The 15,111-nt window shown below is 40.9% G+C and overlaps 2 protein-coding genes across 2 annotated transcripts; one reads left to right on the forward strand and one right to left on the reverse strand.

Annotated features, from left to right (window-relative positions):
• Positions 1 to 295: 295 nt before the first annotated feature.
• LOC147454101 (uncharacterized) lies at positions 296 to 788 on the reverse strand. The gene has a single exon (XM_086517270.1). It carries the CDS (start codon positions 730 to 732, stop codon positions 376 to 378), a length of 357 nt encoding a protein of 118 aa, XP_086373396.1. The 5' UTR covers positions 733 to 788; the 3' UTR covers positions 296 to 375.
• A 12,288-nt stretch (positions 789 to 13,076) lies between these two features.
• On the forward strand, positions 13,077 to 14,122 carry LOC147454102 (uncharacterized). The gene has a single exon (XM_086517271.1). The coding sequence runs from the start codon at positions 13,228 to 13,230 to the stop codon at positions 13,582 to 13,584; it is 357 nt and encodes a 118-aa protein (XP_086373397.1). The 5' UTR covers positions 13,077 to 13,227; the 3' UTR covers positions 13,585 to 14,122.
• Positions 14,123 to 15,111: the final 989 nt, after the last annotated feature.

Raw genomic sequence — 15,111 nt, forward strand, 5'->3', positions numbered from 1 at the left:
CCCCAGCTAACGTTAGAAAGAGGACACTCTTAAGCATTTGTTCTGGAGTTGTGCTCTCTTTTATAGTTGGTGAGATAATGATGTTGCACATTAGAGAACTGCATGGGAATCAAGGTTACCAAGTTCAAGGTAACATTTGCCTATGCCTTTTCTCAAGACAACCACATGCACTTTTGTATTCAGTTCTTTAGGGTTTGGGCTTTATCCTTTATCTAGAATACTAGGAATGTTGCTGCTAACAAAATTTTAGAAAATGTAAGTGGAGTTGTATTGATTGAGAGAGACAGAGAGAGACGGCTATACGAATACACTTTATTGCATTACAATATTTCTCATGAGGGCCACGAGGGGCAGCCCATTACATAATCAAAGGAGCTAGTTGTGGCAAGAGCAGGAGCAGACGTTGATGTTGCAGGAGCAGAAGCGCCAGCGGCTGGCACTGCAGAATTGGTTGGAGCAGGGGCACGCAAACTTGCTGGCCGAAAATAGGTCGCCCTCTCCGTGAGCCGCCATGTGCGCCTGCAGGCTCAGCGACGACGTGGCCACCTGGCTCTGCTCGTCGATGGTTCCCACGAAGTCCGGCCTCATCTGGCTGCTGCTTCTCTTTGCCTCCGTTACATGCTCCGCAGGAGCCCTGGCGCTTGCGGTCACAGAATGGGCAGCCACAGCGAGTGCTAGTAGAAGGAGCACCGTCATGAGCTTGACGAAGACAGCTAGCGGGGCAGATGCCATGATAGTTGTATGAGGATAAAGCTTGAAGCTCTTGTCCTTAAGGCAGGCAACGAGTGAATTTTGGTGATCGTAGTCTTGGCTGATAGGGGGATTTTATAGATGTCCGGTGCAGGAAACGCTCTGTAGACTTTATTGAGTGGGGGTCTCAGCACGCGTCGTATTGACCTGCGTGCGCCACCTTGGCACATGCCATTTCTCTCTACACTTTTATCGCGCCTCCTGGCCACTGTCCACACACAGTTTACAAGGTGCTGATGAGAGACGAGGAGGCCCCTCACTCAACCATCGTCGCGGCGGCCAAATTCACTAAGAGAAAGTGCGCCCACTTTCTCTAATTAGTACAGTTGCACTGGATAGATTACAACACGTTTAATGCGGTCAAGTTTACGAGCTTGCACGGCTCTTGACTCTTTTCGACCAACTTTTAACAAAATGTGTGTACAAAGTGCACTTGCACCCCGAGTTCTGATCTAATACCTCTCGCTTGAATTTTGGTGGCCGTCGACAAAGCCCCCCCATAGCACCTTCCACAGAAAACGTTCAACCAGAGAGGCCACTGTGGAATCCAGATGCTATTTACTATCGCCACCTATTTCAATTCATGACATTTCTTCCTCCGTTGCTTGTTGAGGGGGGGAGAACCAATCCCTCTTGATCATCAGAGTGATGTATATATCCTCGCTTTGCAGATTATAGAAATGTTTGCTCTTGGGCCACCGCCAAGCTTTCCACTCAAAATTAGACTCGCAGATAGTAGACATCACGCAATTGTCCAACACTTCTAGAGTTTTGTTGATTAGCAGTCTTTCAGTACCATTGAGATAAGAGCGGGTAGTTAGTTGGTCTGTTTCTTCACCTCTAGTTGTTGTTGTCTCAAAAATGGGCCAATCGTCCGAGTCCTTTGTTATTGACCTTTTTGGCAAGTTCTCTCCAAAATGGGTTCAATAATAATTTACTTCTTGTTCTAGAGAGCGAAGGGGAACAATGTGTTATGGAGTTTTGAAAATATCTAGTCATCTCTCCCCATTCTTGTGTCTTTGTTGCTCTAATAGTACAATTTTATACCAGCTCGCCCGTTGTGCCACCTAGGCTCAAGTTGGACCATCGAGGAGCTAACAATTTGTCATGTACCTCTAACTCTTTCCATTGGCCACCTTGAGAGAAGAGCTTTGCCTTGTCAATCATATCCCTTGTCATAATGTCCCATGCTTGGTCTTGCTTTGCAATTGAGACCACAAACTTGGCACACTCAGCCTTTGCATGAATAGCAAGGTTGAAGATCCCGATACAACCTTGCTCCATCAGTCTAGAGACAAATTCCCATTTGTCCCTAGGGACAAATTTATACGTTTTCTATCGGTCCGGAGTGTTCCCCAAGGCAAACAGGGAGCCCCCTCTTCTGATAGAAATGGATTCCAACTTTTGGAAAAAGACTCAAGTATTTTCTAAAAACATGGCATAGCTTTTGGTGGTCAACTCTCACCTAGCTCTTTCTCTTCAATTTTGATAAATTGGAACAGATCCCAGCAACTAATGAGACCATAACTGCACTAGGTTGCATTGTGATGCCCCGGTGTAATTATATCTCTTTCACTCTGTCCCAACACTTTTATAATGACGCTTTTTTATTAAAAGAATTCTCATAAAAATTCCCATATGGTCAGGTTTTTACCCAATGATGACTAAAAATATTGTTTTAAAGTTTATATCATCCTTAAAAGCACATTGCTTTTCAAAAACACTGAAAAGCGCGAAAAGTCATAAATAGCATAAATTTTTTTACAAATAGTAATTATTAAATTTAAACCATGGGTTTTCCTTGTCCACTTAAACAAAAAAACTGAACTTGCTTTTTATCGAGTAAGCACCCAAAATCATAAAAAGCTAAAAATAGCGTGAAAAGCGCTCAAAAGACATATTTTTACAAAACTAAACCATAGCATCCTCGAAACTCGTAGATTAAGGATATAGCTTTGTTTTTTATGTAAAAAAAAAAACACCAAAAAGCACAAAAAGCATGAAAAAGATTTAAAAAATATAAAAATAAATTAAAATCAAACGTCCATTTGACCTTCTATAACATGGAAACGACCTTGGTTTTCCTTTTAAACCCATTTAATAATGTCAAATGAGCATTCTAAACCAAAAATTTAAGAAGTGGACATTAAAATCTATTTATTATTTTTAAAAGAGACCCAAAAGTCGGGGATCTTATAGTTTGATACTGAGCTGCTAGATCCTTTCACATATGGTTACATCGATTTCATCCTACTCATTTTCAAAACTTAAGTTTGGAATGTACAATATGCCTTCTATGAATTAATTGTCATGCATGGCACTATCCTCACAGGTTCATGCTTGTGTTGTTCTTGACGTGCTTGATGATGAATCCTTTGGTGAGAAATTAGATTTTTCTTTCTAAATATTTTCTCTATCTAGACATTTTTTATCATCATTCTCTAAGTCAACTCTAACTTGCAAAACTTCCTTCTTTGGATTTGTCTTATCAAAACTAGGTAAAATTTTAGTTGTCTTTTTAGAACCACGGGTTGGGAGTTTCATTTTCTAGACTACTGAGCTACTTTTGCAAAAGCCTCTGAATGGTCCTAGATTCTAAGAACTCTAGTCTCCCTGGCTTCCTTCGCTCTAGATCTTTCGTGATTTGAGTATCCAATACCTTTTTCTATTGCCATTTGTCCACTTATTTGGCGTTCCCTTTAACCTTCAATTGATTGCCCTTTGTCTCTCCCATAGTTGGTTCTTTTTACTCTACTTTAATCGAGTGATTGACTCCTTTAGGATTTATTTGATGACAATGCCATAGCTCCTAGTGATCTCATGCACTAGTACTAGCTCTACCAACTTCCCCTCGGTCACTTCATGTTTTTCATTTTTAGGACATTGTGTTGAAAAGAGCCCATTAACATCTGAAATTTCTTCTTGTAAATTAGTTTTCCTCTAACCATAGGAGTGTGGTGTGTGTGTCTCCCATCCATACCACTGGTACTGGCTTCATTATTAGGGTTCTTGGCCACTTTCTCTTACTTGTTTGGCTCATCGTTGGGGTCAATTTCATCATCAATAAACCTTTCCCTTGCTTGAAATGGTGTATTGTTATCTTATAGTTCTTCCACACATGATCGCATGCTTTGCAATAAGTACATTGGATGCATTCATCACTTCAATTCCAATTTGATTTACATCTTATACATCAAGTTTCCACCTTTTTGATTGAAGGTCTAGTCTTTGAGATCTCAAATATTTTTTTAGATACTTCATTGATCTTCCTTTTCCAAGACCCTTTCTTTCTGGTTTTTGATGCATCTTCAGAATGATTGTCATTAGACAATTTGGAGTTTGGTTATGAGTCTCTTGACAAATATTCATTAGAACTTTAGGTGGATTTACCTTTTTTTCCCTTCAACTTCTTGGCATGCCATTCTAGTCTAAGAGCCCTTTTCACTAAGTCGTTGAATTTCCCTATGGGAGCATGGTATTACTACTCTCTCGACTTCTTGTTCCTAGATCCACTTAAAAGCCAGACTCTCATGAGTTTCTCAAATATGGGTTTGTGCAAATTTCTAATGAGCTATATGATCTTCTCTACCTAGCTCTATGTTGACACCTTACGCTGCTAAATCTTATCTAGCTCATAGAGTACGTCCTCATTCTATCGGTTCTCACTGTATTCCAAGATAAAGGCTTGGGGGGGTCACTCCATGTAAAACCTATACATGTTGTGCATTCAAGGAGTCTATATAAAACCCCTAAGCTATGATTTTTTCACCAATAAAACAAACCCTTTTTTTATTCAATCTCTAAATTTTTTTTGCAAGATCTTTTTTTTTGATACCCTTCTATATGTGAAAATTTGATAAAATATAGAATAAAATAATCCCTCCTATTGAACCCACGTTATAGGCTTTTTTTTGTAGTGATTACTTGTGTAGGCATGACACGGATCACATCCTCAGGTTTTGCAACTGGTGTTTCTAGTAAAGCTTGGGCTATTTGAATCATTTTCTGGCACATTTCAAACCTTTGCTTTTCTAGTTCCGCATAGGGATATGTCATCCACCTGTGTTCTTGGGTTTGGTTGTTTTTGAGCCTCACATCATAGGCTTTCAAGAGGGCATCTAATGTCTCATTAACCTTCTCTGCCAACACAGATCCTCTTGAACTAGTACTTCTCGGTTTCTCATCCGTGGATGGTTCTTCTAGAGGTGTAACCATCTGTGTAAGAGAAGGTGCCTCCTTTTCCTCATGTTGTTTTATCTTCTCCTCAGCTTCGGTAAGCTTCTCAGCTAGGGATTTTTGCTCTCGTTCCCTGCGTGCTTTCATCCTAGTCTTTCTAGCTTTCTAACTTTTTCGTTTGCTCTTGGTTTTCTGACTAGGTGCGTCTGTCTTTGGTCCATCATCTTTCTTTGGACTCATGTCACTTTCCGTGTTCTTTGTCTCTGGATTCTCATCAGCTTTCTTTTGAGCTTGTGCTCTCATAACTACTTGAACTGATACAACATTTTCATTTTTTGAGCTACTAGGGAGCTGAACAATCCCTAATACATTTGTTGTGATTTTCTTGATTTGGTTTGGGTTTTTCGGGCAATCGGGGATCAACTGAGGGATGCCACACTCAAGACAATAGGCATTTACTTCGGTGATCTCCGTATGAGGACATTGTTTGACCAAGTGGTTGTCATGACTTTTGTGACAATCTGTCTCTGGTTGAGGAGATTCTTTTAGCATTTCCTCTTGGCTATAAGCAAGCTTTGACCTAGATAAGCCGCTATTTGCAATGAAACGCAATGTCCTTTCGTCCATTTCATACCTTCTTTCTTTCGACTGAAACCCAGGAGGTGGAGGTTGTACCGGCCTCACCACTCCATGTGTTTCTCTCACATTTTGTTGCTCCAAAGGGTAGTACTCACTTTGGTTGCTATACCACATTGTAGCTGGTACTGGCGTTGGTTTATTTGATGCTTCCATCATTGGCATGTATCTCATGTCTACCAGCATTCTAGCACCTGGCAGCGGAGGTTGTTGTCCTAAGACAAGCTGTGGCCTTAAAACTCCTATTGGTCGTGGCGCATTCTCCGTAATGTATCTAGGTGGAGTAGGTGCTTCTAGAACAGGTTGTACATACCTCTCCCTAGCATTTTTCATGCTATAATAGAACTCTTCCCCCGTATGGTTCGTCCATTTTCTATCAATTTCACACCACTTCGGCTCTCCCGAATCAGACCTTACAAGAGGAATCAACCTCTTGACCAAGTCGTCGATAAGCTTTTCTCGATCAATATGTGCCGTTGGCTTGGCAATTGACTCACTTATCTGTGAAACACTGTGCTGAGAGGATGTGTCATCTCCTTGACTCTTTAAGTCCTTTTCTATGTATGCCTCACAGTTATCCACTAGATAAAGAGCTTCTTTGATCAACTCGTTTAGCGTCATCCTCCTTATCATATGCAGATCCTTCTGAAGGTCCGCATGTCTCATTCCTTGGATAAAGATCATCATCAGTCGTGCTTGCGTAGGTAATTCCGCTCTCGGACAGAGCTTAACATATCTCTTGAGCTGTAATGATGCTTTGCGTACTGATTCATCCTCTTTCTGTTTGAATCTATGGATTTGTGACCGTGTTGTGAGCAATGCCTTTTGGTGAGAATTCTTCAATAAACTCCTCAAACAGATCATCTAGGGTCTCAAAATCCCATTTTTCCACCGAGTCGAACCATGTAGCTGCATCATCTTTTAGAGTCAATCCAAATCCCGCAAAATGTGTCGCATAATCTGAAACTTCCTCTGCTCTAATGGCTCTTCTAAAAGCCGTTACGTGATCTCTCGAATCTTTATCTCCGGAGTATCTTCTGTTTACCCATTTCTGGACTTGGGATGGTCTAACTCGTCGATTGTCTACAAGTCTAACCAGAGACTCTCCCAATCCTTCTCTCGTTATCGCTCTTGAGGGGAATCCTAGTGGCTCTCTTCTTGGAATTCCTATAGGAATTCTCGTGTTTGGTGGAGGTATTTGTGGTCCTTCATTGACCAAATATCCACCTCTTTCTAGTACAGTCTGTGGATTTGTGCTTTCTACAACTGTGTATTCTCGTCCATACTTGTCGACAACTATAGATCTCCATTGACAGTCGACTCCGTATGTGTAGACATATAAGAGCTTGTAATACGTTATCTCTTCTAGGTATGGATCTAAGCACCTATAAAGATTGACCTCATTGTCGTGAATGTATCTATATAGTCCTTCACTCTCATGACCAATCATCCAAACTCTCTCAACAAGATGTATCTTTATCAATTGCAAGTTTGGAAGATCCATTGTGGGAGGATATTCCTCTATCGTCGGGATCTCCAAGCTTGTGTAAGCTACGTTTGAATCTAGGGTAGACATGATTTCTGGTCTTAAGAGCTTTTGCTTGGTTCAAGTAGACTTAGTCCACTTTGCTCAAGTTCTTTGGTTAGGGAAAGTCGAAACTAAGTCCAAAACCCCAACCGTTTCGTCACAATTCTCGGAAACTGTCGCTTTCAGATACCCCTAACTTGCGGATGAATTTTGAGGCCTCAAAGAACGTTTTTTTCAAAATTGAACTAAATGGTTGCCATTGGCATCATTAATTCATGTTTTTCTCTAAGATCTATAGAGCCCGTCTCAGGCTACGTTTTGATATAAAAACTTTTCCGATCCGATACCGTTTGTGAAAGTTATGGCCAAAACAGTGAAATGCAGTTTAGAATGGTCAAAATGAGTCCAAATTCAATTTCAAAAGAAGATTTGGGATCTGTGTGACACTGCGAACACTTCTGTATGGTCAAAATTTCAGTTGGACCCTAAAACTGGCCTAGAGACATCCTACGCGTAGCATGCCTATATGCTCAGAATTTAACAAAATTTGGTCTAGAGACTCCCCTTAAGTCCAGCAACACAATGGTATGCTCAGAATCTCATTTGGACCTAAAAATGGCCTTGCGACATCCTACGCGTAGGATGTCTTTTTGCTCAGAATGACTTGAAATTTTGACCCCAGCTTCTCCTTGATGTGTTGATCACAGTGGTGTGCTCATAGGTTGGTTTGGAGTCCTAAATCAAGTTGGAGACATCCTACACGTAGGATGTCTAACTGCTTAGATTTTGTCCAAACTCGATCCCAAGATTCTCCTAGTGCTCAGCAACCCAATGGTATACTCAAAATTGAATTTGGATGCCAATAGGTCAAGATTTGGGCTGCATAAGCTTCTAGTGCACTCCAAGAGTAGGATGTCTGACAATTCTTGTCTTTGCTTGGTAAATAGGCCAAACAAGGTCCAAATTCACTTTTGAAAAAAGATCTGAATCCTTGAGACACTTAGAACCTCCCTATATGGACACATTAGAATTTTGACCACTTTATGACCCTGGAGACATCCTACGCGTAGGATGTCTTTTTGCTCTGTTTCAGCTCAAACTTGCACTGTAGCTTCGCCTTGATGTGCTAAACTCACAGCAACTATTTTTACTTCTAACACTCGTGTGATGGTTTCTTGATTTAGTTTCGGCTAAAGAAAGCATTTTTCTTAAGTGGATCCGGAAGACGATATTCCGCGATCAAGTGGATAGCCAGGAAGCGTGTGTCTTGCCGAGGGTCTGCGACTAGATAGGTTTAGTTAGGATCTGTGGATTAGAGTAGTTGTTGGTGGTCGAGTGATTTGTGAGGTGATAAAAGCATTTACTAGTCCGTGTGTGGCAGTGAAGCGTTTTTCTACTCATAGATGCAAAACCCCATATGATTTGTAGGAGTAGCTTTAGGAAAGTGATCCAATTTTGATCTAGAGCTATTCAACACTGAATTATTTCCTAAAGTGCTTGATTGCATTTGAAATCACGGAAAAGTGTGCTTTTGAGGGTAAAAATGCATTAAACAAGCTTTTGTGGATATTTTTGTATGACTGACTGATGCTGTGCATATAAAAGAGCATTTGCAAGGGTTCTGTGAAAGAAAACCTGCAATTCTGTAAACATAGACAATCTACGCGTAGGATGTCTCAAAGGGGTTCTGAAGACCAAATTTGAAAATTTTGACTGCACTAGTGTGTTCAGAAGGGGGGGTTTACCCTAAGTATACATTGAAACTAGAGTTTTGACCAACTCTTGACACTCAAAAGACCAAAGACGGAGTGTCAAAAACGCGAAAACAAGAAACTTAAGATTTTGAGCACAATTTTGCATAAAACCTAGTAGGAATGCTTGAAAAGTAGCGCTCAAGACTTGGGGATGCCTGTGGATGAATTTTGCCAAAAATTTCATCAGTAGACATCCTACGCGTAGGATGTCTAGAGAGTGATTCTGGAAGCAAAAATCAAGATTTGACATCATACCCATATTTTGCATGTTGTGTTGGACACACACACCAAAGCTCATGTCATTTGGACATATAGAGTGAGAGTTAAGGGGATGTTACTCTTTCAGAGAAATATTTTCCCAAAAGTGGTGATTCTGAGCAATTTTGACATCCAAAATTTGCTGTGATCACATATTCTTGTTATATGCATCAAGAAGCACCTTGGGTAGAAACAGAAGTCCATTCAGAGAAAAAAATACATCCTACGCGTAGGATGGCTACAGGGTGATCTGGTGGAAATTTTGAAATTCTGAGTTGACCAGTGTGTTAAGAAGGTAGGTTTTACCCTATTTTCACCTGGAAAGTGGAAATTTGACCATATCTTGACATGATAAGGCCAGATAGATTGAAATTGCCAGACATCCTACCCAATTTGTGCCAAAGCATTATTTTGAGACCAAAACCATAATATGGCTGCATGAACATGTTTCGAATGATATATTGAGTGACTGTAAGGGGTTTCACCTCATTTGGGTGAGAAAATTGGGTTCAAAGCAGACTTTAGCACTTTTGACTGAAAAAAAGGCAAGAACGGCTAAAATTTGGGACTTTTGAAATCCAAACCAAAATCTAAGCATACCACTGGGTTACTGACATCAAGGGGAAGCTGTGGGACAAGTTTGGGGTCAAACAGGCCAAAAAGACATCCTATGCGTAGGATGTCTTTTGTGTGATTTTGGACTCTAAACAAAATTCTGAGCATACCACAGTGATCAGCACCTTAAGGAGAGTCCGTGGTTCAAATTTGGGTTCATTTTGAGCAAAAAGACATCCTACGCGTAGGATGTCTACTGCATGATTCTGAGACCAAAATTCTCTTGTGGACATAACATGTTGTCATGTAGCCTTAGATAAGCCTCCTAGGCAAATTTGGTCGAATTTAGAGTTGATTTGACTTGGGAATTCATCAGAACAGACATCAGGCTTTTGGAACAGATTCTTGATCATTTGACCAACCTATAGGTGTCAGAATGGAAGTGCCATTGCACACCGGCTTCTAAAACTAGAATAACTACTCATTACAAATGACGTTTATAGCCATAATTAATCCGCAACATTTCATAACTCACAAAGATAAGACTTTGGTACGGAACTTGAGTTATGTTGTGTTGTTGACCCAGCGGTCAACAATCAAGGTGAAGAAGAAAGGAGGTCAATAGATCTCTATCTCTATCTTTCTCTTGTGGCCCAAGAGCAGACATTTCTATAAACCACAAACCAAGGATATATAACTCAATCTAATGATTGAGTGTGATGGTTTCTCTCCCCTTAACAAGCAACAAAGCAAGCCTATGGCTTGAATCGAGATGGGTGGCAATGGCCAGAACTGAGATGGGTGATGATAAAAAATAACATCTAGATTCCACAGTGGCCTCTTTCTTTGGGAAGGTTCTTTTTTTTTTGTGGAAGGTGCTATGGGAGAATTTGTCGATGAGCATCAAAATTCAAGCCGGAGGTATTGGATCAAATAGGTACTCATGGTGCAAAATAACAAGTGAGGATCCCCTCACTTATTCAAGAAGTGTCTAGTGATTAGAGGTTGGTAAGCAAGATGCACAAATGGATTCAAATGACCTGGATGACACGATTTTTCAAGAACGATTAGGAGGGAAGGTAGTGAAAAGCCAAGTGGTTCTAATATATACACAACTTGTTAGATTCTGCTACTCTCACCCAGTTTGGAAGGCCAAGAATCGTCGCATATCTGAAATGACCTCTTAATAGCTAGCTTCACGGAGATTGTCCAAGAGAGCAGGGAAGTCATTGTAAAAAGGAAGAACTCGTGCACTGGTGAGAAACACCCAGTAGACAATAGAAATTTTATGATCTTGCCTTAACACTTTCTGTCTTGCCAGTGGATCAATCATCAACTATGAAAAAACAAACTACAAAGGTTCCAAGGGGCCTTGTCCAAACATCATGAGTGAAGCAGGATGTAAACCGCTTAAATATGGGCTCATTTTTAGATTACTTGGAATTCCTATGGGCTTTAAGGTATCTCTCAACTAGAGATGGGAGTGGGTGCTGGAGAAATATAGGAAAAAGATTTACTTGTGGAAGAATCATAAGCCCACTTTATCTTCAAGGGTCTTTGTACTTAACCATTATATGTTGTCTTCTTTGGTATTTCTCTTATCCTGTTGGTCTCCTGCTCAATACCAATTCTCCCTTTCAAGGACATTCCTTTGGGATAGAACTCCAAAAGTTTCTTGGTAGGTATGCTGCAGTCCTAAAGGTCAAGGTGGTCTGGGAATCTTGGATGTTCAAAAGCTTTTTAATAAGCTAGCAAGCAAATGGATAAAGAGGGCAAAAGATTCTAAATATTTTTGGGCAATTCTTCTCAAAAGAAATACTCAGTCATTTTACATTCAAGGATACAGAGCTTGCACTGGTTTATCTTTCCAAGGATTGCTAACTTCTAATGTGGATTTCGTCCCTAGAGGTTCTGTTATTTCTTACAGGTTCTGGAAAGCATGGAAGTTGCTAAAACAAAAATGGAATTCTCGAGCTAGCTGGCTCTGCTAAATTCAATTCTGCTTGCAGGAATCAATTTGGTTTGGCAAAGCTGATGTAAAAGGAAATCCTACTCTAACCAGAAAAGCTCATAATTGCTACACATTTCTCAAGCTAGTACTTAGCTTGTCCTTTCAAGATGTGCCAGTTTCCAATCAAGGCTACAGGGTTGCTTTAAGGGCCGCTCAGATATGTGTTCACATTTACCAGAATTTTGATCCTCAACAGACAATGAATTCCAGTCTAGTTAAAAACCTTAACTTCATATGGGCTTTAACATGGTCTAAAAGCAATCTGTTATAGTTTCAAATGCATTTGGGCATACCCCCTCAACATTATGCACAGTTGTTTGATGTGGCTGATAGTTCATCAAGGCCTCTAGACAGGTCACCTAAAGCAAAAAAGCCAGGAATTGCTGATGGCATTTTTCCCAGATGCAAGGAAGTTGAAGAATCTTTAATCACATGCTCATTCATTGTAAATACAACTCCCACTTTGTTTTTCAGCTACAAAATGTTTTTAGGGCTGAAAGGGACAAACTCGATTGGAGATCCATTTTCCTTGTGGAATGTACTTTCAGTGATGTTCCACTGTGGACCTATATCAAAGGGTTCTTCCTACACCACATTTGGAAAGAATGGAATAATGCTAACTTTGGCCATTCATTCTCCTACTCTGATATCCCTCTAGCCTTTAGTTTCAAAGTTACTATGAAGGAGATTCTCAATCAGGTAAAAAAAGCTGCAGATGCCGAGGTTTCAACCTTTCAAAAACTTCTAAGATCGCAGAGATGGAAAAAGTTTTTCTTGCCCATTATGATCACACTAGATTGTTTCTTATTTTTAACTACCTCAATGTATGAAATCAGTTAGTGCGGATTCCCCTTTCCATCCCAAGGGCCTTTTTGTATTTCTTTCCTTTTATTAATTCAGTTCGTTTATTAAAAAAGAAGAAGGAAGAACTCGGACTAGTGGAATCGGACAATTCTTGCCGTTATGACCGCAACACAATAGTGATATATACGGGATCATTGGGTATGGCTCGCCTCTATTTGGAGCTATGTAGCCTTTTCATGGATTGTGCGATCCCTCAAGGCTCGGTGCCGAGCCTTGAGGGCGCTTTGTAGTATGTACATTTATTATGTACAAATGTGAGTCTGGGAAAAGAAAAGGGTATAATCAGTTTGTCAAAACTTGGTCAAAAAGAGTCGAGAGCCGTGCAAGCTTCAAAACTTACTGGCGCATTAAACGTGTTGTAATCGACGCATTGCTGTGGACATTAATACTTTATGAAGAGAAAGTGCGCCACCCACTCTCTCTTAGTAAATTTGGCCGCCGCGACGATGCTTGAAGCGTCTCGCATGAGCACCTGGTATCTGTGGACAGTGGCCAGGAGGCGGGCAATTCCAAGCCACGGCGCACACAGGTCAATACGAAGCCTGCTGCTGAGACCCCCACTAAACAAAGTCTACAGATCTTATTGGATGCAGCTGCGCCGGACATGTATAAAATCCCCTTCAGCCAAGACTGCGATCACTGGATGCCTTAAAGACAAGAGCTTCTAGCTTTACATTCCTCAATATACTTCTATCATGGCATCTGTCCCGCTAGCTGCCTTCGCCAAGCTCATGACGATGCTCCTTCTAGTGGCACTAGCTATGGCTGCCCATTCTGTGACCGCAAGCGCCGGGGCTCCTGCGGAGCGTGTAACGGCTGCAAAGAGAAGCAGCAGCCAGCTGAGGCCTGACTTCGTGGGAACCATCGACGAGCAGAGCCAGGTGGCCACGTCGTCGCTTAGCCTGCAGGCGCACATGGAGACTCACGGAGAGGGCGACGTATTCGCGGCCAGCAAGTTTGCGTGCCCCTGCTCCAACCAGTTCTGCAGTGCCAGCCGCTGGCGCTTCTGCTCCTGCAACGTCCGCGTCTGCTCTTGCTCCTGCCACAACTAAATGCTTCTAAACTGGCTGCCCCTTAATGGAATAAGCGGGTTGCCCGTTAACGATGGGCCACCCCCCGTTATGTGCCACATATATAATGTATAATGCAATGCAATGCTTTAACTACGTAACCCCTCTCTCTCTCTCTCTCTCTCTCACACACACACACACATACACACACACAGTTTCTTGATATTTTACGTTACATGTCCAAGCACCACACACACCACAATATAGAATCTAGATGCTCAATTTTTAACCTTGAAACTTAAGGTCCAATGATTTACAAGGGGGACTTTCGAGTTCCATTCAAAAATCATAGGGAAAATTACCCTCTAATTTGTGGAAATTCCCGAAATACCCCTCAAATTTCAAAAATTCCCAAAACACCCCCAATATTTTGTCATAAATTCCCAAAATGCCCTTCAAATTTTCCAAAATTCCCAAAATACCCCTGGTTGTGAAACTAAATTTCTCCAAAGATTAAAAAAATTTGTAGCTTTTCATAAGAAGACTCGTTGCTTATCAATATAAGATGCTAAATTCAGAATTTGAGTCGATTATGTAGGCTTTGGAGATGAATTAGAGGGGTATTTTGGTAATTTTCCCAAAATCTTTGAGCACTCATTCCAATGATTTACAATGGGAACTTCCGAGTTCCGTGAGCACTCGTTCATCCTTGAGATGTGTGTGTGTGTGTGTGTGTGTGTGTGAGAGAGAGAGAGAGAGAGAGAGAGAGAGAGAGAGAGAGAATAATCACTTGGAACGTTTCTTTTTTATTTGCAAATGATGAGACTCCTCACTCTATCTCCTCCAACCTTTTTGGCTGTCCATATTTTTGAACAAATTTTCACCTTTCATCTTCTCCACACCCTTGACTTTCCACATCTTGAAGTACATTCATTTTCCATACTAGATCTCAGATTTCCTACAAAGGTTTGTAACCTTTTGTCACTCCCTTTCAAAGAAATCTTCCATTTAACATGAATTAGGGGCACCTAGTCTCAATACATGGCATCCTTGTTTGCCTTCTTAGAGCTACCATTACTATGACTTCCATCTGAGAACCAACTATAGCCACATCATCACATATTTTTCTCAAAACACATACATACACATTCGAGGTTATTCCTCTATTATTATCTCAGCTTTGCCTTGTAGTCATCGTCAAGGACCGAGATCTATCGTTTTCGACTCATCCATGACACAAGCTTTGCTGCAACATTTTTCTCTCTACCTTTTGCCACCTAAGAATCTTTCCTACATTCTGTATATTTTGTCAATGTTAAGCTTAAACTTCCAATGTGCCAATTATTTGCGAAGTATTCCCCACCAGTATTGGACCACTCTCAATTTACTGCATTTGCTTCTTTGTTTGATTAGATCTAAATCATGGCCTCTCTTGGTTTGTTATACACATTTGGCGATCATGTTGTGTTTACAGCTTTGTTAGGGTTTGGTCCGAATTCTCTCAGTGTCAGCATTGCTGCGGGTATCTATGTTTCATTAACTGATTATGTATGTCAGAGCGACCAAGAA

Source organism: Adiantum capillus-veneris, chromosome 7 (genome assembly GCF_014529385.1).
Source record: "Adiantum capillus-veneris isolate H3 chromosome 7, ASM1452938v2, whole genome shotgun sequence".
Lineage (NCBI taxonomy): Eukaryota > Viridiplantae > Streptophyta > Polypodiopsida > Polypodiales > Pteridaceae > Adiantum > Adiantum capillus-veneris.